We start from the raw sequence: 23,549 nt of genomic DNA, 5'->3' as shown, positions 1-23,549 counted from the left end.
CTAAGTGCCCATCAACAGACAAATGGATAAAGAAATTGTGGTATAAGTATACCATGAAATATTATTCAATCATAAAAATGAATGAAATTCCGCCATTTGTGACAACAGGGATGGACCTAGAAGGTATTATGCTAAGTGAAATAAGTCAGAGAAAGACAAATGCTATACGATTTCACTTATAGGTGGAATCTAAAACGAATGAACAAACAGAACAGAACAGAAACAGAGTCATAGATTCACAGAACAAACAGGTGGTTGCCAGAGGGGAGAGGAGAAATAGATGAGCGAGATTAAGAGGTACATATTTCCAGTTGCAAAATAAATGAGTCACGGGTACGCAGTGCACAATGTAGGGAATAGCGTCAATGATTATGTAATATCTTAAAAAAAAAAAAAAAAAAAGCCTTGGCATCACCTTTCACTCATACCCCACATCTGATCTCTCCACTTCAGAATTCATCCAGATTCCCACCCTGTGTTACCTCCGCACCATTCCTGCCCTGGTTCAAGCCACCATCCCCTTTTGCCTGGATTATTATCATAATCTCCTAACTGGTCTCCTTGAGTCGCCTTCCCCCTCTTATGGTCTAGTTTCAACAAGCAGCTGGAACAATCTTGCTAAACTGCAAGTCAGATCATGATACTCTTCTGCTCAAAGCCCGCAAAGACTTGGCAGCTCACTTAGTGGGACGGCCAACACCCCTGCCAGTGGCCCCCCGAGGCCCCACGTGACCTGGGCTCAGTCACCTCTCCGACGGCATCTTCTCCCTCCCACCTCCCTTCTCCCAGCTCCGGCCACACAGGCTTCCTGTCTCGGACCAGCATGCTGGTCCCTGGCCCCTCTGCCTCTGGCCTTGTTTTCTCCACCAAGACACACTCCCCGGGTAATCAACAAAGCCTGTCCTTCATCACCTTCTTGGGTCCTTCATCCCCACCCCGGTCTTTGCTCAACTGTCACCTTCTCGGTGACGTCTTCCCAGCTGCCACCCCAACCCATCCCAAAGCCCCACTGCTCTCTCCCCACCATTCCTAGATCCTTTATTTTATTTCCAGGTCCCTTCTGCCTTAATTTTTCTCCAGAGAACTTATCACTTTCCAAAGCACTACACAACTGTATTTCCCCAGCAGAAGAGAGAGCTCTGTGAGAACAGAGATTCTTCTGTCTCTTTTGCTCATTCAAGTACCCATGGCTCCCAAGACAATGGCTGGCAATGAGTAGGCACTCAATAAGAGCGTGCTAAGTCAATGAAAGGTGTTCTCATCTCCTGGGGTTTGGAAAGGGCTTCCAAGGAGCCGTGTATGCCCTGAAATGGAAAGCCAAATTCTGTGCTGGATTTTTCTTTTTCCTGAGAATCTACAGCCAGAATCTCACGGGGATTTATGACTCAAAAGAAGTTGAAGAACCACTAACACAGGTTCCTGAATTTGACAAGGATGATTACAGTTTCCCTCAAACAATGAATAACCTTCATTCACAGCTATTTGCTAATAGAGAAACGTGTGATCCGCCAGTGGTCTGATTATACTGGGTTTTCCCTTCAGAACTGCAAGCCCAGCGTCCAGAGATTTGCCTTGGGAATTATTTATGAGCAGATTTTGAATAGGCAGCACTATGATCCTCATTGTCTGTGAGCCAGAAACTGGTGAGAATGAAGAAAAATGTGTTTTCATAGATTTGAAGCCAACTCTAATATTCATACAGAGCTGGAAAGAAAAGGCTCTGTAAGGCGGCTCACACACGAGTAGCAGGTGAAGATCCAGGTGGGCAGCCTAAGACGCAAACAGCTGCATCCCACTTACCCCATCACCTCGGCCGCTTTGGGAAATGACCAGAACCTGGTTCCCAAATAGCAAAACCCATCCATATTTCCAACCCGCCCACTTACTCCCAATTCCGTAACGGAATAAAAACAAAGGCCTCCACACACAAATCCTCAAGTGTCCATCAGGTACACAAATGTCCCTTGGTCAGAGCCCAACTCCACCCAGCGATTTGGCTTACCTTCCCCGATCATTGAGACCCCCACGGACATGCCCATGAACTTGCTTTTGGTCCATACATGAGTGTTGACGCACAGCCGCTTCTCCTTGCACTCACAGTAGAAGCAGGAGACGGGCGGGTGGTGGGACACCTGCTCGGCCACGAACCGCATTTTGTAGTTCTTGGAGGGGTCGTCGGCCATCGGGTGTTCATGGCCGGAGGCAGCAGGGGCAGCAGTCCTCTTGGGCCTGACCCTGTCCTTGGGAACCTCCCAGGAGCAGTGGAACGTCTCGCCGATGATGGGGTTGTAGGGTTTCTTGGCCAGGGTGCCCTTGCGGCCCTCGTGGAAGGCGGTGAGGTAATACTCCACGAAGCCGATGACCCTGTCCTGTGGCGTGGCCCCTGCGGTGACAGCCAGCAGCAGGTCTGGGTGTGCCAGGAAGTCTGCGTACATCTCCAGCAAGGACCGCTTCTCGAGAATGAACGTGGGAAGCACCACCTGCGGCCAGAGGAGACAAAGTCAGACAGCAAGCCCTATGGGTGCAGGAGAGAAAGCTGGGAAGGAAAAAAGCAAGGCTGCAACCCCCGTCAAGCAAGGTCCTCAGGGCGGGTACCAGGGACCAGTTCCTCTGATTTGCACACACACGACAAATCAGAGGAAAGAACATCCAAGAAATTGGAAGTGGCTGCAGCGGTGGCATCAACGCCAACCCAGCTTCGTGGATTAGACTTCTCTGAGCCATTTTCCTCTCTGCTCACCTGGGCTGGAACAACAGCCTCTGTCCCTCCCACCACGGCCAGTGCCCTGCTAACACACAGCCCTCTTTCACACCCCATCATTTAGGGACGTGAAGAAAATAGCTCCAAAGGGCTTTTTCGTATTCTTCCTGCCATCAGGCACCACCAAGGGGGGTGCTCAGTGTGTTCCCACAAACACGGATACTGGGGCTCGTTGGTACTGCATCAAAGGGGGCCCAGGTAGAGCAGGACCCACCACTAAGAACATCTGCTTGGAGATCTCTGCAGGAAGAGCAGCGTCTAAACCCTCACAGGATCAGGGCAGGGAAGGAATGTGGAAAGGGCCCGACCCGTGTCTCCGGAGGCAAGGCCAGCTAGCGGGCAGTGTCCACAGTGGCTGCCACGGAGAAGAGGGGCCATGGGTAGAGGCTGCCCCCTAAGCTGGGCCAGAAGAAATGAGCAGAAGTTACAAAGAAGTAGGCTGGCACTTAACACTGAAGCTTCTGGTAAATGGACTGGCACAGGGGCCATCCCCTCGGTGTGTCACTGGCCCCATTACTGAAGACAGGTCGAAACTTGGATGCTCTGTCAGGCACTAAGGGACTCCTCGTTGGTCCAAAATGGATCCAAGTGGTCCCTCAGGCACCATACAACCCAAGTGCCTGGAACCCAAGGATTAGGTCACTTAAAGCAAATGATGGACTTTCTGGGAAGCTGGTAGGCCCTCACCATCCCTGATATGCTACCACCCCCTCAGTGATCTGATGACGTAGTTATGGGGTATTACCATTCCACCCCTCGGCTGCAAGACAAGCTTGCGCTGACCTGGAGCATCTCACTCTGCTCCCCGTGGTGGGAGTCACGGGGTTCTGAAGCTGGAAGGCCGGCCCTGACCCGCTGGCTCCCCCTTGAACCGTCCGGGTGAGGGGAGGGGTTCACCAAGGTCACGCAGCTGGTTTACACTCCTCCCTACATGGCCAAGTCTGTCCTTCCGTCACATCATAGGCCCCAACTCCCACGAAAGCATTGCTAACCAATAATACCACACACAGATCTGTGACCTGGCCCCCACTTCAGCCTGCTGGGACCCTTCCTAGGGAAAGATGGAGATACCCTGGAAGTGAGGTGTCCCGACAGACAGGCGGACATGAGAGCAGCAAAGCACAGAGATTTCAGAGGAAACTGGGGGAAGCCCAGCCCGCTGGGGAGGTGAGGTTGGTACCCCTTCTAATGCTTTTCTGTCCCACTTGAAAACTATGTCAGAGGACAATGCACCCTCGCTAAGTCGAAAAGCAGCCAGATGTAAAATGAGCATGTAACACAACCCAAGTATCACAGCAACACATCAAATTTAACATGTCTCTCTGGGTGACAGAAGTGAGTGATTTTTACATTCCTTCTGAGTATCTTTCTGCTTTACTTTTATAATAAACTAGAAGAAGAAACATTATTTAAAACACAACTATGCAAATTAATGGAGATTTCCTAAGTTTCTTTCAGCCACAACTTGACAAACTTGAGCATCTGGCAGCCTGAGGATGTGAGATGGCCGGGAAAAGTGCATCCTGGCTCAGAACCGCCTTCAGACGCCACTGCTATGACCTCCTACGTCTCTGCGTGGGAACAGGTCAAGCTCAGCTGCCATCCCTGTGCCCTGTGGGGCCTGCCCTTCTCATGAGGCTCACGGGGGCCCGGCTGTGCCACCCATGCCTGCCCCCCACAGAGCCACTCAAGGTCCCCCCAGGAATGCTCCCCACCCAGGCTGTGCAGGTTGAGGCTGTCGATTTCAGCAACCTTGGAACTCCCCCACCCCCGGCCAATGCGACCAAATCAATTGAAAAAGAAAAGAAGCCACCAAGGTCCGCATCTCCAGACCTTCCTGAAACACTCCATTCCGGCGCTCCCTCCCAGGCAGGGGGCCCTCTGATGGAGGGCAGGGGTGGGGTGCAGAGTTACACTGAGAAGCTCCACATGAAGACGGATCCATGACCCGGGCTCCTCCTCCCTGACCCCGTGGGATGGGGCGTCTCCAACAACAATCCCACCTCTGGACAGGAATTTTCAGGGCTGCACCCGAGACTGAAATTAAAAGGAAAGAATCACGTGGATGTTTACGCTCTCATGGGGTACTTTGGAAAAGGGCAAGAGTTTAAGGCATTTCCCCTAACTTAGCATTTCTGAACTCAGAAGCTGAAGGATTAAAACAAAACAAATAGAAAAAAGAACGCCACGTAGAATCCCAAATCGCTAGGCATCAGAACCCGAATGCCCCTTCGGGATGCCGCAGGTCAAGCCCCTGGTCTCACAGGTGAGGGGACAGACTGGGGAGAAGGCAGGGAAGGTGTAGGAGAGCGTGGGGAACCTCAGGGCTCCCAACTGCCCCCCAAGTTCTGTCCATCGCCTGACACATCATGATTCTCTGCTTCGGGCCAATGAGAGCATCTTCTTCCCCTCAGAGGACGAGGGAGGTGAGTGGTCACTGGACGTCAGAACCGGGACGGCGGGGCCACCCCCTCTCCTGCCCCTAACATGCAGGGGTCAGGAGGCAGCCCAGGTGGAAAAGGTGGGACGAGAGCCCCACCTTCTAGTCCATTCTACTCTTCCTGGATGACAAGGCAATCCATCAGCCCGAAGACTGTCATTAATGTGCAGACGGGAGGGAGACCATCGGCAACTAAGGAAGGACACTCATGGTGCCCCCTATCTGGAATAGTACAGCTGACGCTTCCTAACCCACCTTCCAGCTGTCACGCCCGCCACTATTTCTTCTCCACGCCACAGCTAGAGTCATCTTTCTAAAATCTCTATAAGACACAAAGTCCAGCCTCCTCCAGTCTCACAGTATCCCTCACTTTCTGCCCCAGCCCTCCCCTCACAAGCACACATACACACATGCACGAGTTCACTCCTGTTTCCTTTTCCTGCCCTCCCTCCTGCCCTTGTCTAATGAGAAACAGCTACCAGCTCATAGAAGGTAAACTCCTCTATGAGGTCTTTTCTGACAGTTCCTGCTCCTGCATCCACCCCCTCCTTCACTGTACCCATCACACACCCCCATCGTAGCATCTACGGGGCTCTTTTTGCTCTTATCAATGCTATAAAGAGCATTCTTCGGATAACTGGGGGGAAATTTTACTATGGGCGTGTAAGAAACAGTATCATAGCCATGTTAAATTTCCCCAGAGTGACAAATGTGTCGTGTAGGAGAATGACCTTGTTAGGTCACTGATGGCCCATTGAGGTCCACTCACTGATGGATGTCAGGGAGAAGTGTCATGTCTACAACCTACTCTGAAATGGCTCATCAAAAAATAAACACATACATGCATGTGCATGTGTACCTGCTGTGTGGCGGACAGAGAGAAGAAGCAGGGAGAGAGTGGGAGAGGGGAAAGAAGAAAGAAAAATACAAAGGGGCATAATGTTAACAATTGGCCGATAAAGGTGAAGCATATATGTGGAAGTTCATTGTTCTATTCTTGCAACTCTACTGTAGATTGGAAAATGTGCTAAATAAAGAGTTAGAAGAAAAAGAAAAAAAAAAAGGCTCTACTAGGGATGCAATACCTGAGAACTTACTAATTGTCGAAGACAACCTTCCTGAAATGAAAGACACAGGGAATGCGGTCTCACAGCCAACAGGTTCAACCCTCGAGGCATGTATTCTGCACTTGACAGTGATGCTGTAGCGTTGTCCGCACTGGGAAAAGCAGAATTCCCAGAGAGATGGAGGAGAATGGGGCAGGAGTGGGGTGACCGTCTCCCCTTTCATCTCTTGCTGGTGTTTGTGCAGAATACCCAACCTATGTCCTTTCAAGCCAGCACGTTGACCACTCTGGGCAAGACGTTTCATTAAAGTGGATTCTCTCTCTCCTATGACCGCCCTGACTTCTTGTTGGTCCCTTTGCCAGGAAGTCACTTAATCATCTGTTTCTTGGGCGGTGGACACTGCCCACAGGGAGCCACAAAGTGGTGAGGAATAACTGGACTGTCTGCCTCCAACCGAGAGGTGAGCGACGGCCCAGCTGCTCAGACTCATGGCAGCCAAATGGCTGCAATCGCTACTGCAGATTATTGAGCCATCAGTCAGGGCTGCCTTTTCTGCCATTAACATAATTAAGACAATAAACTACTTTGCGGAAAGGGAAAAAAAAAGAAGAAGAAGAAGATCTGCACTCAGGACTGAGAGAACAATTAATTATGGCTAAAGTTGCATCAATCTAGAAGTAAATAACTTATGTTTGGGTTGGGATCTTAGAACTTGGAAACAATTGATCACCCATAGAGAAAGTCAAAGGGTCCCCCGAAAGAGCAATGGTCCGTCCCTTCCCCACAAAGGGAAGCACAGTGGGCCTCCGCTAAGGAAGGCCAGAGCAGGTGCGACTTCTCCAAAGAAACATCAGTTAACCTAATAACCTTGAGAGTCATCTACATAATACTCTGTTCTCAGTCTGGGAAACCTACCCAGTGCTTAAACAAGCAAGGAAGGGAGGCCAAGACCACCTGAGACTGACCTGTGCAATCCTTTAAGGAAACCAGGGGAAGTACACAAAAATCCAGCCTTACAAAATGAACAGGAGAGGATTCACACTGCCAAAGGCCGAAGGAATGCTCCCCCTGGTTTCCTTAAAGGGCCAGCTCCCTTCATGCGCATCTCATGGTGCTTGGGACATCAGGGAAGGCACTAGTTAAAACAAATGATACAAATGAACCTACTTACAAAACAGAAATAGACTCACAGACATAGAAAACAAACATGGTTACCAAAGGGGAAAGGTGGGTGGGAGGGATAAATTTGGAGGTTGGGATTAACAGATACACACCACTACATATAAAATAAACAACAAGGACCTACTGTTATAGTACAGGGAACTCTACTCAATATCTCGTAATAACCTATAATGGAAAACCATCTGAAGAAGAATAGATATATATATATATGCATAACTGAATCACTTTACTGTACACCTGAAACTAACACAACATTGTAAATCAACTATACTTCAATAAAAATTTTTTTAAAATAAAAATAATTTTTTTAAAAAAAGGGCCCGGCTTGCAGGAGAGTCAGAAACTGTGAGCCGAGGTTCATCTCTTGGCAGCGACAACCGTGTGGACCCGGGCAAATTCCCCCCTTAGAAGAAGGAGCTTAAGCACAGCACTGTTAATCTGTGCTTGTTGTGATTGACGCTGGAAATTTTGCCTAATAAAATAATTCAATCAAAGGAAAAAGCTCTGAGTTCAAGATGTCCACTGTATCATTATAACACCAAGAAGCCACTTGTGGAGGAAGTACAAGACAACGCAGCGACCTGGGGGGAGGTTATGCATCCGTGAACAGGAACGCAGGCCATGAGACTGTTCTCGCCCTTGAACCCAGTGGCGGGCACATGGGTGTCTGTCGTAAGGCAATTCTCGAACCAGGGGGCACACAAACCGCAACCACAAACCACGTCTCCTCTTGGTTCAACAAACAGCTCTACTGGAACCATTTAAATAATTCTTTAAGAATCATAGAAACTTCACAACGATCTCAGCAAGCTTCTCTCTCAATGTACAAATCTTGTCTAACATCCTTGAGGACAGGATGTGCACGGGACACCCAAGGAGAGTTCAATCCACCCTTTGCTTTGCACTAGTTTCAACCACAGTCTGCAGCCCCAGACTCCCACCTGCTCTATGGAATCAGTTATGCCTTCTGGAAGGGCTCACAATCCCCGATTCCACCAGATCTCTGCCCCATCTGAATCTGTAAAATTTGAGTTTAGACCAAATCCCTTGAGGAATCCATAGAGGTCACAGGCCCACCCTGGACCTTGCTGTTCCCCACAACCACCACCCCTCAAAATCTCAATTTCAAGCACCCCCCCCCCTCCACCCATCGCCCCGTACGTCCAGCTCACTCCATCGCAGCCCCAGCCCCACGACCCCATCATGTCCACCATCCCCTGTCGCCTCATTTCCCTCCACATCCAGCGCGGCATCCCTGCCCCACCTGACACTCACTCCCTTGATCTGCCACCACCACCCCCCCGCCGGCCCCTCGGCCCTCTCTCCCTCTGGGGGGTCAGCCAGTAAACCCCAACTCTGGTTTAATCCACCTCCTCACGTTCTCCGAGCCTCAACCTAGCAGCTCAACTTAACTGGAGAAAAGAGACACATGCTGGCTGGTCTCACTTTAAATTCGTGACGTAGAATCCTTACGTGCCCCGCCCCGGGGCGGGGCGAGGGGCAAGCCCGCCACCTCCTTCCTCCGCCTGAGAGGGCCGCTCATCCCTGCTGCCTCCTCCCTCCCCAAATCTCTCACAGCCCTTCCCTCTTCATCACCCTCACTGCTCTGAATCCTTGACACGTGGCTGTGCAGATGTGGGAGCAAGATGCGATTATCCCTGCTTTACAGGCAAGGAAACAGACATTCAGAAGCGAGGTTAACAGCTGGGGCGCGTCCCGGCTCAGAGCCACGTGCGTAAACACAGAGCTCTCCTGAGGGTCCCCCGGGATCCCCGCCCCTCCGCTCTGCTGCTTGCCTCCTGCTACAACGGTGGACTGTCCTAGCTAAGGACAGACCCTCCACCCGGCACGGGATCCCAGGCCCCCTCCCCTCTCAAGTTCCCGCAGGCATCCCCGCCCTCTCTCCCGACCGGTTCCCATCAGCATTCAAACATCTTCAGAAACCAAAGTTTTCAGTTCCAGACCTTCGTCCCAATTTTCTGCTTCCCTTTTGCATCAAAGCTCCTTGAAACGCCATCTTTACTCCCTGTCACCACTTTTCTCCCCATCCTCCCTTGAAGCCACCTAATCAAACTTTGACCAAAACAAAGGCAATGGTCCCTCTGCAGGTGTGTCAGCAGCAGTGCCTCACAGCGGAGAACTCCCTTCTCCTTAAAACACTGCCTGTGTGTGACTTCATGTCATCATGTTCCTCTGCTTCCTACCCCACCCCCTCCCCCCCCCAGCTGACCCTCCTCAGTCTCCTCTGCTGGACCCTTCTCATCTCTCCAGCCTTCACATACTGGAGATTCCCCGGACTCGGCCTTTGGACTTTCCCCCTACATTTCTACTCACTCCCTAAAGAGGGGTTGCCATCTCCTGAGTTGGACCACCCTCTGCACATTGTTCCCTCTCAAACTGGTACCCAAGCTTCACTCACAAACCCCAGGCTTCTATACTCAGCTGCCTACACATCCTCTCAATTTGGATGCAGAGTGAATGGATCCCTCAGACCCAACAGACCCAAGGTTGAATCTGGGATATCCCCCCAAACACCCCAACCTCCTCTTCCCAACCCACGCAGGTCAACTCTGATCCAGACACAGTGGCCTCCCTGCTCGTCCTCAAAATGCCAGGCAAGGGCCTCCTTGGGCCTTGTCCACTCCCTGACCCCTCTGGCCTGAACAGCCTTCCACTACATGGTCACCTGGCTGGCTTTCTCATCTTCACCTGGCCTGTACTCCAGTGACACCTGGAGAATCCTGCGCTGAGCGGCTCCTCTAAGAAGCTCACCCGCCCCATCAGCTTTCAGTCCCCACCCGCCATGCTCCGTGTCTCTCCACTGTGTTTGCATCTCCACATTCTTTTCTCTTCTCTCTCTAGTTTATTGTCTGTCTCTTTCCACCATCACACAAGCTCCGCGAGGCGTGGATTCTAACTGTTTTGTTCACTGCTGCACTCCCAGCGCCTAGAACAGTACCTGGCAGGTGTAGTACTCAATAAGTACTTGTTAGATGAGAGAGCACATGCATTACTGACGGCTGCCTTTCATAGCCCTGAAAACAAGGTAAAAATCGTCATAAACCCCCAAGCTCAACCTTGCATCCTGTGGGCCCCCCTCCCTGGAGCCCACAAATTAGCAGGGCAGCAACTCTGAACAACACACGTTTCTTACCTGCTCCAAGGCCTCCAGAGGTTTCCCATCACCCTCAGGATCAACTTCACCCTCCTTCAATGGCCCACAAGGCTCTGCAGATCCGACCCTATAGCCCCCACTCCAGGCTCCCGCGTGCCCCGCCAGCACACACCCCTCCCCAGCCTCACCACCTTGCGCGCTCTGGCTTCGCCCATGCTGTTCCCTCCGCCAGGAATGCCCTTCCTCTAGTTCCTTCCACTACTGCCCACTCACCCTTCAGGCTCAACCTACATGTCCCTTCGTCAAAGAGCCCTTCCGTGCCCTCCGTCTTCTGTGGCTTCTCGTTTCTCCCTCGTTTTCCTTCCTGGGCTACCCATGATTTGTACAATTGTAGCAGGTTATCCAGTGGAGGAATTCACCAGCAACTTGGGCTTCTGGAACCACAACTGAGGAAGGAGGACAGACGAGGGTGCTTCTGGAGGCAGGACCAGATACCTACTTTGGGGGGCCCAGTGAAAAACAAAAATGCAAGTCCTCTTGTTCAAAATGATTAAGAATTTCAAGACAGCAACAGCAGAGCAGTAAACCAAGCCTGGGATGCTTCTGAGCATGGGGTGCTGTACAACCTCACTGGTCACTTGCCCAGGAAACTGATGACCACGGTTAATGAACTAAAGCAAAATACAGCACTCAAGGCCCAGTGAGGCTGGTGACCTGGGAATGCAGCTGCACTGGACACCTCCACAAAGATGGGCTGCACGCTTATTTTACGGAGAGATCAGAGCTTCACCCTCAAGTCGAGGAAGGCAACCTCTCCAGGGTGCCTGCTCATCGAACCAAGTGCCATTCAGGCCAAGCTCGTCCACTGCCAGCTTAGCACAAGCTTAACTGAATGACACAGACAAGAGCCAAGAAGAGGGGAAGAGACAATAAGGAAAGAGATAACCTACAAATAACAAATGCTGGAGAGGGTGTGGAGAAAAGGGAACCCTCTTGCACTGTTGGTGGGAATGTAACTTGATACAGCCACTATGGAGAACAGTATGGAGGTTCCTCAAAAAACTAAAAATAGAGCTACCATATGATCCAGCAATCCCACTCCTGGTCATATAACTGGAAAAAAACATAATTCAAAAGGATACATGCACTCCTATATTCATAGAAGCACTATATACAATAGCCAAGACAGGGAAACAACCTAAATGTCCATCAACAGATGAATGGATAAAGAAAATGTGGTACATATAGACAATAGAATATTACTCAGCCATTAAAAAGAATGAAATAATGCCATTTGCAGCAACATGGATGGACCTAGAGATGACCATACTAAGTGAAGTAAGTCAGACAGAGAAAGACAAATATCATATGATATCACTTATATGTAGAATCTAAAATACGACACAAATGAACATATCTATGAAACAAAACAGACTCAGAGACAGAGAGAACAGATTTGTGGTTGCCAAAGGGAAGGGGGTGGGAGAGGGATAGAGGGGGAGTTTCGGATTAGCAGATGGAAACTATTACATATAGGGTGGATAAACAACAAGGTCCTACTGTATAGCACAGGGAACTATATCCAGTATCCTATGATAAACCGTAATGGAAAAGAATATGAAAAAGAATATATATGTATGTATAACTGAATCACTTTGCTGTACAGCAGAAAGTAACACAGCATTGTAAGTCAACTATACTTCAATAAAATTTTTTTTAAAAAAGGAAAGATACAATTTCATCAACATTTTTACAGGGCAGGGCAACAAAAGCCCAGAAGCCTCATGGGACAATAAAAGGTTTCCCTCTTCCTTTCACAAGTATTTCAGCTTGTCAAATGTTCCCTTGGTTTCTGAATAACAGCTTCTTCCCAGTAAATAAGTTAATAAACAATAGATTAGAAAAGTTTTTCTTTCTGATAGCTGACTGTTGGATAAACACGTTTGCTCTTTTAGGAAAAGGCAATGTACACTTCTCATGATTTCCATATTTTAAAACAAGAGGGACTTCCCTGGAGGTCCAGTGGTTAGGACTCCGAGCTTTCACTGCAGGGGGCATGGATTTGATCCCCGGTCAGGGAACTAAGATTCCACATGCCGTGCGGCACAGCCAAATAAAAAAATTAAAAAATAAAAACACAGGAGCCAGAAGGTGATGTCTCAGAGACACTCCACCTGCCGTCATACAGTCCCCTCGGTGCTGTTGGGTTTCTCCACATCTGACCTGGGCAACTTCGCTTACTCTGACAGTCTCTCTCCTGTATCACTCAGGAGTCTACATTGAATTATAGAATATGATCCACGATGCAAATATGTTTCACATGGTGACCCAGTACACACGTATCAACAGAACGAAAAAGTTTCACCTGCTGTACACTCTGGTATTTTCTAATGTATTTTATTTCATTTTTTAGAAATGATCATCTGACCCACTACATTGGTTTTACAACCCACAAAACGGGCTGTGAACCAGAGTTTGGAAACATGGTTTGGGGTCAAATTAGTGATGTCACGGCCCAGATTCCAGCCCCCAGGTCTTCACTCAAAGCTCCATCTGAGTGGTCTACACCATCCACAGGAATCAGAGAGGGGGCTTTTTAAAAGGCAAGCACTTAAATGATTCTTCTAGCAAAAAGGATGCAAATTACACGGCCAGGAGACAGAAATTAAGGGAAGGCAGCAGGAGGTCAGCTTGGTGTGTGGAGCCCCCAGCAGAGGGCAGGGAAAGGGGAGACAAGGGAACCTTCCAGGTCACACTGCCCAGCATGGGTCCCCAATCCCATGGAAAGTAGTGCAGGTCCCCAGGATGTCAGACTCCCTCAAGATCAAACCCATAAGAACATCCCCAAGAAAAGGCTTTTCTGTCCCCTCTGAGGTTCCCTGTTGTCACCTTCCTCTTCAAAGAGCCTGTCTCACCTGCCCCCTCCCTCTCACTGGTCTGGCCTCCAGGCCAAGCTGAGCTCCTGGAATTCAGCCCCTTCCCTGCAGCCAAACAAGCCCACGACCCTCAAGGCAGTTTCCCCAGGCTGCGCCTTCAGGGGCTCCAACCATTTCAAGTAGGCCTTCCGGATCCAGAACTTTCATTCCCAGCACGCCCTCGCCCTCCCCGTGGTCACGTCCCTCCCTCCTAATCACGATGCACCTACCGAAACTGAGCAGGACCCTGTGGGGCTCCCGGGCATGGAAGCCCTTCAAACAGTTGTTAATCAGGGAAGGGAGGGGATGCAGAGACAAGGGAGGAGCAGCCAGGAAACAACAGTGCAGCCTTGGGGCAGCGTCCTGGTTCCCCCTCAAGGGATACACATAATAATATCCTTGAGCTCTTCTGCAGAAAGATAACCCCCAACAAATGGAAAATGTTAGCATTCTTCATTCCACAGAAGACCACCTGAGGCCAGATTGGAGGTGTGCAGGCCCTGCACACACCCTGATCCTTATCAGCAACTCAACCCTTGAACTCCTTACCTCCTCCTGGTTTGAGACACACAGTTTTGAGGGGCAGGAGCTCGCTGTGTCCCCCTTTGCCTGGCAAAGCAATAAAGCTATTCTTTTCTACTTCACCCAAAACTCTGTCTCCAAGATTCGATTCGGCACCGGTGCAAAGAAGCCGAGCTTTCGGCATCAGCATCAGGATGGGCAAGGGAACCCGGGTGGGCTGGACAGCCGAGTCCAGGCATCTCCCACCACCCACAACACTCCCGATGCCCCCACGCCTCTCAGCCGCACGCAGAGCGGCCTTCCCTCTCGCCTCCAGAACGAAGCCACTGCCCGGAGGTGGGGGAGGCTCCACGGGGGCCATCGCCGGCCATCAGCGTGGAGGATGCTGGGTCCTCTCAACGAGGTTTCCCGGGATGGGCGCAGCACCAACAAGAGTTATTGCGCGTCTACCAACCAGCAGGCACACAGCTCTCCACGTGGGCAGTGAGGTCTGGATCATCAATGGGGTTAAGGCCAATGACAGCCAGCAACAGGAGGTGGCCAGCTGCCCAGAGGCAGGGGGTGGGGGCGGGGGGTGGTGGTGCAGGTGGAGGCGACCTCACTCTTGCCCACACCATTTCCTTCCTCCTGTTTTCTCTCTGTGGCCAATGTGCCACGTCCATCTCTCTAGGTCACCTTTAATCCTCTCTAGGACACAGCAGGAGACAAAGAAATCCCATCTTGAATTGTCCTTATCATCTTGTGTGCTTTCCCTGCCCTCAAAGCATCGCAGCTCCTCCAGAGAAGCAAATGCAAGGCTCATGCTCTGGGGATGATCGTTCACATAAAATATCCTTTCCAATAATCCCTGGAACATCCATACTTGACCGCAGCTCTGACCTTTCCCCACTCTGCATCCCCAATCTCCCGAGCGGGAAAGCCTGTGAGGGACAGAAGGCACCCAGACGACTGGCCACAAGCCCCAGGGGATACGCCCACCTACCTTGGTCAGATCCATTCCAAGTTTGAGCTGAGAAATGAGGTGAAGGATTACACTGCGCTGATCCTCCATGACGCCCACTTCTGTCTCTTCCTGATCTTCAGTGTCACTTTTCTCATCTTCTGACAAAACCAATTCGGGGCCTGAGTTTGGCTAAAACGAGATCATCAGTAAAAATCACCAGCTTGGTCCTGAGAAGTGAGAAGCACAGCACCGAACCCATGTGCTTAGCAAGGGCAGAGAGCCCAAGCCTGCCCAGATAGAGTTTCTCCATAAACTGGTCCTCCCGACCGTGGGGCAGAAGACGATGTTTGGGGTGCAGGCCCCATCTTTAAGCACCTCAGGAGCCCTCTCATCTTCCCCCTCACCTGTGAGTGAACCTTCTAGCCTAAGCACCTCCCCCGACAAGAAAGCTTCCTGCCCTCTAAGAAACTAACTATAATATTCAAGTGTGAGTCCCTTCACCTTAGCTATTCCCAAATAATATTCTCCTGTTAACTTGTACAACCCAGGGCACTATAGCTAATGTAAATTTCTCTGTTTATAAGCAAAAGTCAGACACCCATGAAACTGACATTACCTTATTTATGGGAAAATTTACTCTGAAATTATTTCTATTCCCATTAGTGAATATCACTACAGCAAGTGTTGAAAAAAAAAAAAAAAACGCTCAGTGCTGGCATTAATTTATGGAGGCAAACAAAAATGAAAATGTAAAGAAAAAGTCCAAAATTTTATAATAATGCTAAGCTTCAACCTGGCTAACAGACCCTGCACTTCCCTTGAAGCAAGTTTTATTCATTCAATTGCTTGATTCCAGTTTTCCAAATTACAGAGAAAGCAGGCAAGTTAATTAAATATGCAAGGTGGATTGCTGAGCGCATAATTTTCTAATACCTAACTACCAAGAGCTCTGGCTACAATTACAGCTGTCCTCACAATTCTGTTGAAAGAAATAATCTTATTCACCATTCTTAATTTATGTATGTTCTCATAGTACTTGTTTCTATGTCAGCAAAAGCACTCTACACAAAACACTACATAATTGTTTCTAATTACTGTTGACTGGTCAGACATAATAAACTTAACATACAGAAACACGGGAGCCCAAACATTTTAATATAAAAGGATACAGACTTGCCCAGATATCCAAGCAAAAACTAATGATTTTCAACCTCATTAGACAGAACCATCTCATCTACTTCCAAAACACAAAAGTTATTTAGCAATCAAGGTGTTGATAATTGTCCGACCTCACATACACGTGCTGGTCCTTCCTCACCAACACTCCAGAGGAAATACGGTGCTCTTTCCACTGGGGTAGCATTTTTAAAATTTCAGTTGAAATGGACATTTACCATAGACATACTGCTCAAATTATTCCCAAGGCCATGAGGCTTTCCTCCAGCCACAAGTCAAGTTTCCATCATGTGGCTGGTTCCCTAGACTCATGTCATGTGTGCTATGTGACATCATTGGAAAGGTGCTTTGCTAGAAATACTGAAATAACTGAGGGCCCCTGACCCCCACCATGGTCCAGAGAAGACTAACCAGAGGGGGAGTCTGGGGCCATGGGCCACATTGATTCCACACTGGGAAATCAGAGACAGAGGAACAGGAACCAGCACTTGCTGTCAATGCCCGGAAGCCCCCACCTCTCCTCCAGCTTCAGCTCCTGTGCTGCAGTGCCCATGGCGGCCAAGGTCACTGTGGTTACGAGTCCGACGGGCTAAAGCAGGGCCACCCTCCCATATACCTGCCCTCCTGACCTTCCCTGCTCCTTCCCCCTCCTCTGGGTTTCAGGCAAGTTTTAAAGGGTGGCTGTCTCCTTTCACTGTGAGTTTGCGTTTCCCATCAGTTGCCACCAAAGCCAGAGGGCTCAGACACACTCCCTTCAATGCCAAGGTGATGGAGCTGCTACCTCCTTTGCAGTGACCTGCTGGGTGGTCACCTATATTAGCAGACATCCCCTCCACCCAGGGCAGCGGGGCAGGAGAGGGCAAGCGCTGGGTATCTTGTGTGGGAGGAAAAAGGACAATCGAAAGCAAATCACGCTACCATCCTGCACTCAAGGGGGGTGGGCGTAGCTTTCAAGGTCCTTATACATCTCAACAAGAAAGGGAGCTCCATGGGAAAAGAATCTGAAAAAGAACAGATACATGTATGTGTGTAACTGAATCACTTTACACCTGAAATTAACACAACATTGTTAATCAACTATACCCAATATAAAATAAAAATTAAAAACAAAAACCAAAAAATAAAGAGAGAGAGAGAAAAGGAGCTCCATCTGGAGTGCAATTGTTCCTGCTTGAAATTAGCTGCTCTCACAGAGCACTGATTGTAAACTAAACAAACCAATAGCTCAAGTAAGTTTTATGAAGTGAAGAATTGTTCTTTCTTCTGAAAGTGTGATTTTCCCATCTGCCCACAAGCCAGTGCACCCCTCCCACCCACTGCCACACTCACGGGGAGATGCTTACAGACCACAGGGACCAAACCTCTCCTGCTGTCTGCCTTCCTTGGAAACCAAACCCAGCTGGTCCCTGACATCCAGGAGCCAAGAAGCCTTCTGCGAGATCCTGCCACATCATACGAAGAACATACATTACTGTGCACACAAACCTCTCCAGCTTGTCCCACTTGAATCAACATCACATTTCCTGTGTCTGGTGATACCGTCAGGGACACTGGCTCCAGCAAGGAGAACGAAGGCTGGTGCACAGGCCTCAGAAGCTGACTCACTCCAGGGCGACTGGCAGCCAGAGCTCCTGGGGGCCCTGAAGTCCCGCCAAGGGAGGAAAGGCCACGGGGAGCCTGACACACATCCCCTCACTGGCACAGACCCTTAGCAAACCCTGCCCTAAGCTTAAACAAGGATCCAGCAACATTTCTGTCTCCTGCAGCTTCGGAAAACTTGCAAAAAGTCTCTTATCCAACCTTGAGTAAATAATCAGGGTTTTAAAAAAAAGCTGGTTTCATTCATCACGTTGTCAGTGAACATCTTAGAGGACACTCCCCATTCCACCCACACTGGAACTCAAGTCCATATGCAGAAGGTGAGACCACCCTCTGGTGTGGGTCCAAAATGCGGGCGCATGGATGGAGGGTAGGGGTCCCCAACAGGGCATGTCGGTCTGAAGGAGGTCAACTGGCCGTGTAAACACCCATCAGCGGGCACCCGCAAAGCACCCATGGTTAGCAAGGGCTCTGAGAAATGGAGATTTCGAAGAACCAGGCTTTGATGGAGTTTTCAAGACAGAACACCTTCCCTTTTAGGGTCAAGGGTTTGCAAATTCTGCTGTTCTGACGTGAAATTCATAACAACGGTAACGGACAGTGGATCCAAGTCTGCTTCCCGCAGTCAGGCCCACGTGCTCATCACATCCTCACCCTCCTGCTCATCAAGTTCTGCTCTTCTCCTGGGTGCCCCTGTATGCCCACACCCTCCAATGCCAATGGATTTCTGCTTGTAAAGTGATGGCAACCATCCCGAGGTGACCAAAGGTGGCAGAACGGTCTTTCTCCACCGCAGAAGAAAACTGAAAGTAAGAAATGGCTTTATAACGCTGAGAAAGTTCCTAAGACTCAAGCAAGAAGAATCTTTAAAAACTGCCGTTCCCCAGAGAGCTTTGCAAATGAGCCAGCCCGAACCGTAAAAATGTATGCAAACTTGAAGATAAAATGGAATGAGAATATGTTATAAAGAGAAGCGGGCTTTGGAAAAAAGAGGTTTTTAATCAAAACAAAAAATTATGACAGTATTTCTACCACGTGAGTACCGCAGGACATGGCGTGCTACAACAATCCAGTGATTCTTGCCTTGTTAGCAAATACGGGGGACAGAAAAGCAAAGGTGATGGACAGGAAAAGGCCACCTGGCAGCTGGGGTCCAGGGGCACCCCCGGTAGCTCAGCAGTGACCTGGGCCCTAAAGCAAGGATTCTTAACCTGGGCCCCGTGGACACTCGTTAAGATACCTACCCATACCCTTGACATTTCATATACAAATTCTGTGTCTGGGCATTTTATGGAGAGAGGGTCCTGCTCTCCTTGGATTCTTAGAAGGGTATCTGCCCAGGGCTGACCTCAGGACTCGCAAGGTCTGCAGGGTCTCAAGGTCTGAAGGGTCATGGAAGAGAGATGGGCTCCCAGGGTGGGAAGTGGTCGAATCAAAGACGGTCCCAGCACCTGCAGACATGTCCCTGCCTCATCACCAACCTCTACTCCTTATCTGATAGGGGGCAGCTCCTCCACGGGCCGAGGACCAAAGCCAGAGCAACACCGTGACTTGAGTTAGGTTTATGTGGGTCCAGCAGTCTTGTCAAGGGGGACACCGGTGTAGGGGAGACACTGAACTTTGTTAGCGTCTCTTCTTTTGCACAAAATTTTAATTCTTTAATATAAATGCAAATTCCAAGCAAGACTGAAATTCCAACCTCTTTCATTCAATACACATATGTGATTTAATTACAGTTGGAGTCAGTTCCAGGAAAAAAAACCCCAGGAAACAGACATTTATCTTTAGAGTCCATTCAATTCCTTGTCGGAGGCCTCACTCCACCCCACGCTCCCAAATCCACCCCCCCTTCCCAGGCCTCACTCCTATTTTCCCTTCCTCAGACGGTGTACGTCTCTCTTCACAACGATCTCTCCTTCTTTCTTAACCGAGACCTGGCCCTCAGACAGCTGGGGCCAGTATAAGCAGCTGGATCTATTGTACTAACATCCTCTTTAACCTAATGTCTTAAAGGGCTAAACCCTGAGACTCAAGGCATTAGAGAGAGGCCTGTGCATTACCCAGCCTTCCAAAAAGCCTTTTCACTGTTGGGCGGTGAGCAGCTCCACAAAGAGCCCTGAAAACCCAGACATGCAGGTGTGAGGGGTCTCCTTCAGCAAGGATCAGGATGGACTCCTATAGACATCTTCTGCCAGGTAAATAAGCATCCTGGAAGAGGTATTCTTAACTAAACAACGTCTTCAACAGAAAAATATAATCCACTGAGCTCAAGTTAGCCACCCCTCTCCTGAAATTCTCCCTGCCCAAGAAACAAAGCCAGCTAGAGAATGAATGTTCTCTGGCAGCAGACACACTTCACCTCAATCGTTTTTAAAAGCCTGGCATCTCTCCCCGCACGCTGGTACCTTGGCGTGGAGGCACGGCTGGGCTGAGCCATCCCAAAGAACCTTGGCATTGAACGCAAGAACACAACGTAGCCCAGATATCGTCCTTACAGGAAAAGGGGGGAACCCAGCCATGTCAAGAAGACTCTGGTATTCTGGGGACCAGCGAAAGGTGGGCAGCGGGGAAGAAGACCCAGAGCATCACCACCCTCAGACACCCTCAAATGAGAGCAATGCCTGTATCACAGCAGCAGGCAGAAGAGTAACCAGGAAATGACGTGTCCTCCTAGGCGATGCGCTTCTCAAGCCCACAACTACACAGAACATGCAATGACATGCAATCACGGCCACCAGGGCGAGCCTGCTTTTGCTCACTAGGGGATAAAAGTCAAGAGAAGCTGGTCTTCCAGAGAATAAGAGGTTTTAGGAAAAATAGGAACATGAAACATGCACAGAGCTTAGGGGGTCAGAGAGACTGGGAGGGTGGGTACATGGAGACAGACCAAGGGGACCAAAAAAAGGAAATGCAGTGAATACTGGAAGAAAAGCAAGAGGGTCTGAGTGTCTAAGAGGTACAAGTACCCAGGGACCAACAACCAAACCAGTTTTTTTTTGGTTCTAATGAGAATGGTATTACTGCCTCTTTAATTTCTAGTCATTTTTTCATCTCAATATTCACAGTGTATTTAACCAAGTTATCACAACCACTACTTGGTCCTCAGAGCGCATCTTCATATCAGTAACATTTTATCAGTAAACCCTAAGAAGCCCCGCCTGACAGCCCGAGGTCACGAGAACTGGCACAGCTGGATCCGAGGACCCAGTCCAACTTGGGGCTCAAATCAATAGCCTCAGCAGAGCCTGGAGCCCCCAGAGACAGCCAGCCGTCCAGCAAATTCCACCAGTAATTTCTGGCCCTCATTCCCCAATAGGAAACATCTACCCCGTGACTGTCAAGTGCACGGCCCTCCCTACCACGCACTTGGAACAATTATCTCCCGAGGACAGACACAGACGTGAAGTTTGTCCTCTGAACGTGCACTGGTTGCTCCCGGGGACCTACTGTTCTCCCCACGCTCAGCACAGGCGGGGTTTCTCCTCCAGACGAGTCTCTCTTGTGCGTGTCTCTAATTCCCCAAAAGTAGGCCATCCTTGCCCGGTGGAAGGGCTCTCGGTCGGAACGGATGGATGCTTGTCTCTGGTCACAAGTCATGCCAGAGGGCTGCCGTCGGACACACGTCTTCGGATGGCGTCTGGTCCAGCTGACGCCCCTCGGCCCTGATGCAGGGCGGCAGCTGAAGGCTCCTCACGTGTACCGTCCTCTCTGCAGAGCCACGTCGAAGCCAGGCCACCGACTGTGCCTCGGAGGCCACCCCCTTAGTTAGGGGACCTTATCTGGCCATTTGGAGGTAGGTACAATGAGGCCACTGTGGCGGGGTGGGGGGGACCTGACGGAGAAGTTGGCTCTTATCCTTGACAGGTTCAAGTACAAGCATGTCCACGCAGCCTGCTGGTCCCAGCTGCCATCTGGGGGGCACTGAGTTGGCTGTCACTGCCATCATAATCCTTCTGCCGCCTCCCAGTGGACGCGCTGGCTTTCTGGCTCTACCCACACATACATACACATTTACCACACCTGGCTCTCACAGACTGCAAGGACAGATGCTCATCCTGAGCAAAGGGGCCGACCTGCAGAAAGGTTAATTTTAAATCAAACACATCCTGGAAGGCAGAAGGAAGTTGCTTCCGGGGAGGGGGGTGGAGGGCGGGGATACATTCGTCATCAGCCAAGGTCATCGGGAATATCACACCAAGAAGATTCAAAAAGCGTTCCTTTCAAGACACATGAGGTAAGCATTCAGAGGGAGGAGAATCGCCAGCCCTTTTCCAGCATCCGTGTGTCTACTTGAAAATCATTTTAAATGAAAGCAGAAAAGAAAGGAATTGCAAAGGAGCAAAGGAAACCTCAAGAAAGCACCGCAAAGGAAAAAGGAAGCAGCAGCAGCAAACAAAGGGGGAGGTGATTATTCTGCAGTTGAGGTTTTGGAAGCACATCAGCGGGACCCCTGGCCCAGGCATGTGGGCACCGGGAATCAAGGGGAGGGTGCCAGCCTGGTGGGTCAAGCAAAGTGCCAGCGCCGCATCCAGTGCTTGATGGCCTTTTCTCCATCAGCAAAAGTCCAGCCCTTTCCAGCCCAGTCCAGCACTGAATTCACAGCCGGGCCGAGGGCTCAGCAAAGCTCTGCGGGGTGAAGGGGCACGCCCACCGTGCCCTAGTCCTGGGTGGCACCAGCAGCATGGGTCACGCTTCCCAACTCACAGGAAGCCCCTGAGGATGGGGATAAAGGTCACGAGAAGGAGAAGAAAGAGGACGCATCACCACAGCTCTGCAAGGCAGCAAAGCATCCAGGGAGAGCTCTGCGCGGTGGCTGCAGAGAGACGGCCCTGGACATAAATCCTGAACCCGCCACCTTCCACCTGGCAGGCTGTCTCCTCACCTGTGAAGTGGAGATGGTACCACCCACCCCCTGGAGGGCTGCGGAGAGGCCCGGGGAAGTCAGGGCACGGGAAGTGGGTGCAGAGGGAACACTGAGCAAACGCCTGCTGCTCTCGTGAGGCTGCGGCATCCTCATGGGCACACGGTGGACCTGCGGCCACGGGGATCTAGAAACCACAGCTGAAGTGCCCACCACCCCTGCTTGTGCTCGTTCCCATCCCGGCAGCATCCTTCTGGAAGCTGCAGGATGCCACCCATGCTGTCTCCCAGGCCCTCCCCAGCAATGATGACACCGAGGGTTCTGGGGCTGCAAAGGTCCAGGACCCCCAAATAGTCCATGGCCCTGACCACGAGGCAGCATCACTTCCTGGACCTGGGGCTGCAGCAGGAAGGGATTCATAGAAATCCACCCTCCAACAAATCTCAGCCTAGAGTCACATGCAGATCCGGGAACCACATGGGACAAACACACAGTAGCCAGGACAGTGAATCGGAGAGTGCAGGCCATCCCCTGGCCTCAGGAGACCTGCTGTGGTCTGCAGGGAGTGACAGGACGGGGGTGCCTGCCATTCAAGGCTACCCAGGAAAGGTAGGGAAGAAATTCCCTGAGACCCATCCTAGCCCTCCTGGCCTCTGATAAGAGGAAAAGTGGTGGTTTAAGACATAAAAGGACCCCCCAGCACTCCTTCTTGGGGTGGGCTGAAGGGTAAGCAGTCACCAGGCCTGAACGAGTTACCATTGCACCAGCCGCCTCGAACTCAAAGCACCGCATGAGATACTGAAGACAGAAGGATGCGGTCTTAAGCCACGGTCTCTGCATTCAACCAGCGGGGATCTGTTGGAGGACCTTTCTTTCTCCAGCCCTGGGTGGGACTGGTAAGTTCCCAACTCATCATTCGAGACTTAGTTCAACCATGCTTCACGGGGGCAGAGGCGATGCCTCCATCC

The 23,549-nt window shown here is 50.4% G+C and overlaps 1 protein-coding gene across 4 annotated transcripts in view; it reads right to left on the bottom strand.

Moving 5' to 3' along the window:
• The window catches only part of OSBPL10 (oxysterol binding protein like 10), a 387,153-nt gene that overhangs the window by 17,561 nt on the left and 346,043 nt on the right, over window positions 1-23,549 (bottom strand). For all 4 annotated transcript variants that reach the window (XM_057554937.1, XM_057554935.1, XM_057554936.1 and 1 more), the window contains 2 exons: window positions 14,985-15,134; window positions 2,003-2,480 (listed from right to left, as the gene is read on the bottom strand). In XM_057554937.1, coding sequence (XP_057410920.1) covers window positions 2,003-2,480; window positions 14,985-15,134 — 628 coding nt within the window. The remainder of the gene's footprint in view (window positions 1-2,002; window positions 2,481-14,984; window positions 15,135-23,549) is intronic.

Source organism: Balaenoptera acutorostrata, chromosome 10, assembly GCF_949987535.1.
Source record: "Balaenoptera acutorostrata chromosome 10, mBalAcu1.1, whole genome shotgun sequence".
NCBI lineage: Eukaryota > Metazoa > Chordata > Mammalia > Artiodactyla > Balaenopteridae > Balaenoptera > Balaenoptera acutorostrata.
This window is presented reverse-complemented; position numbering and strand designations above follow the sequence as displayed.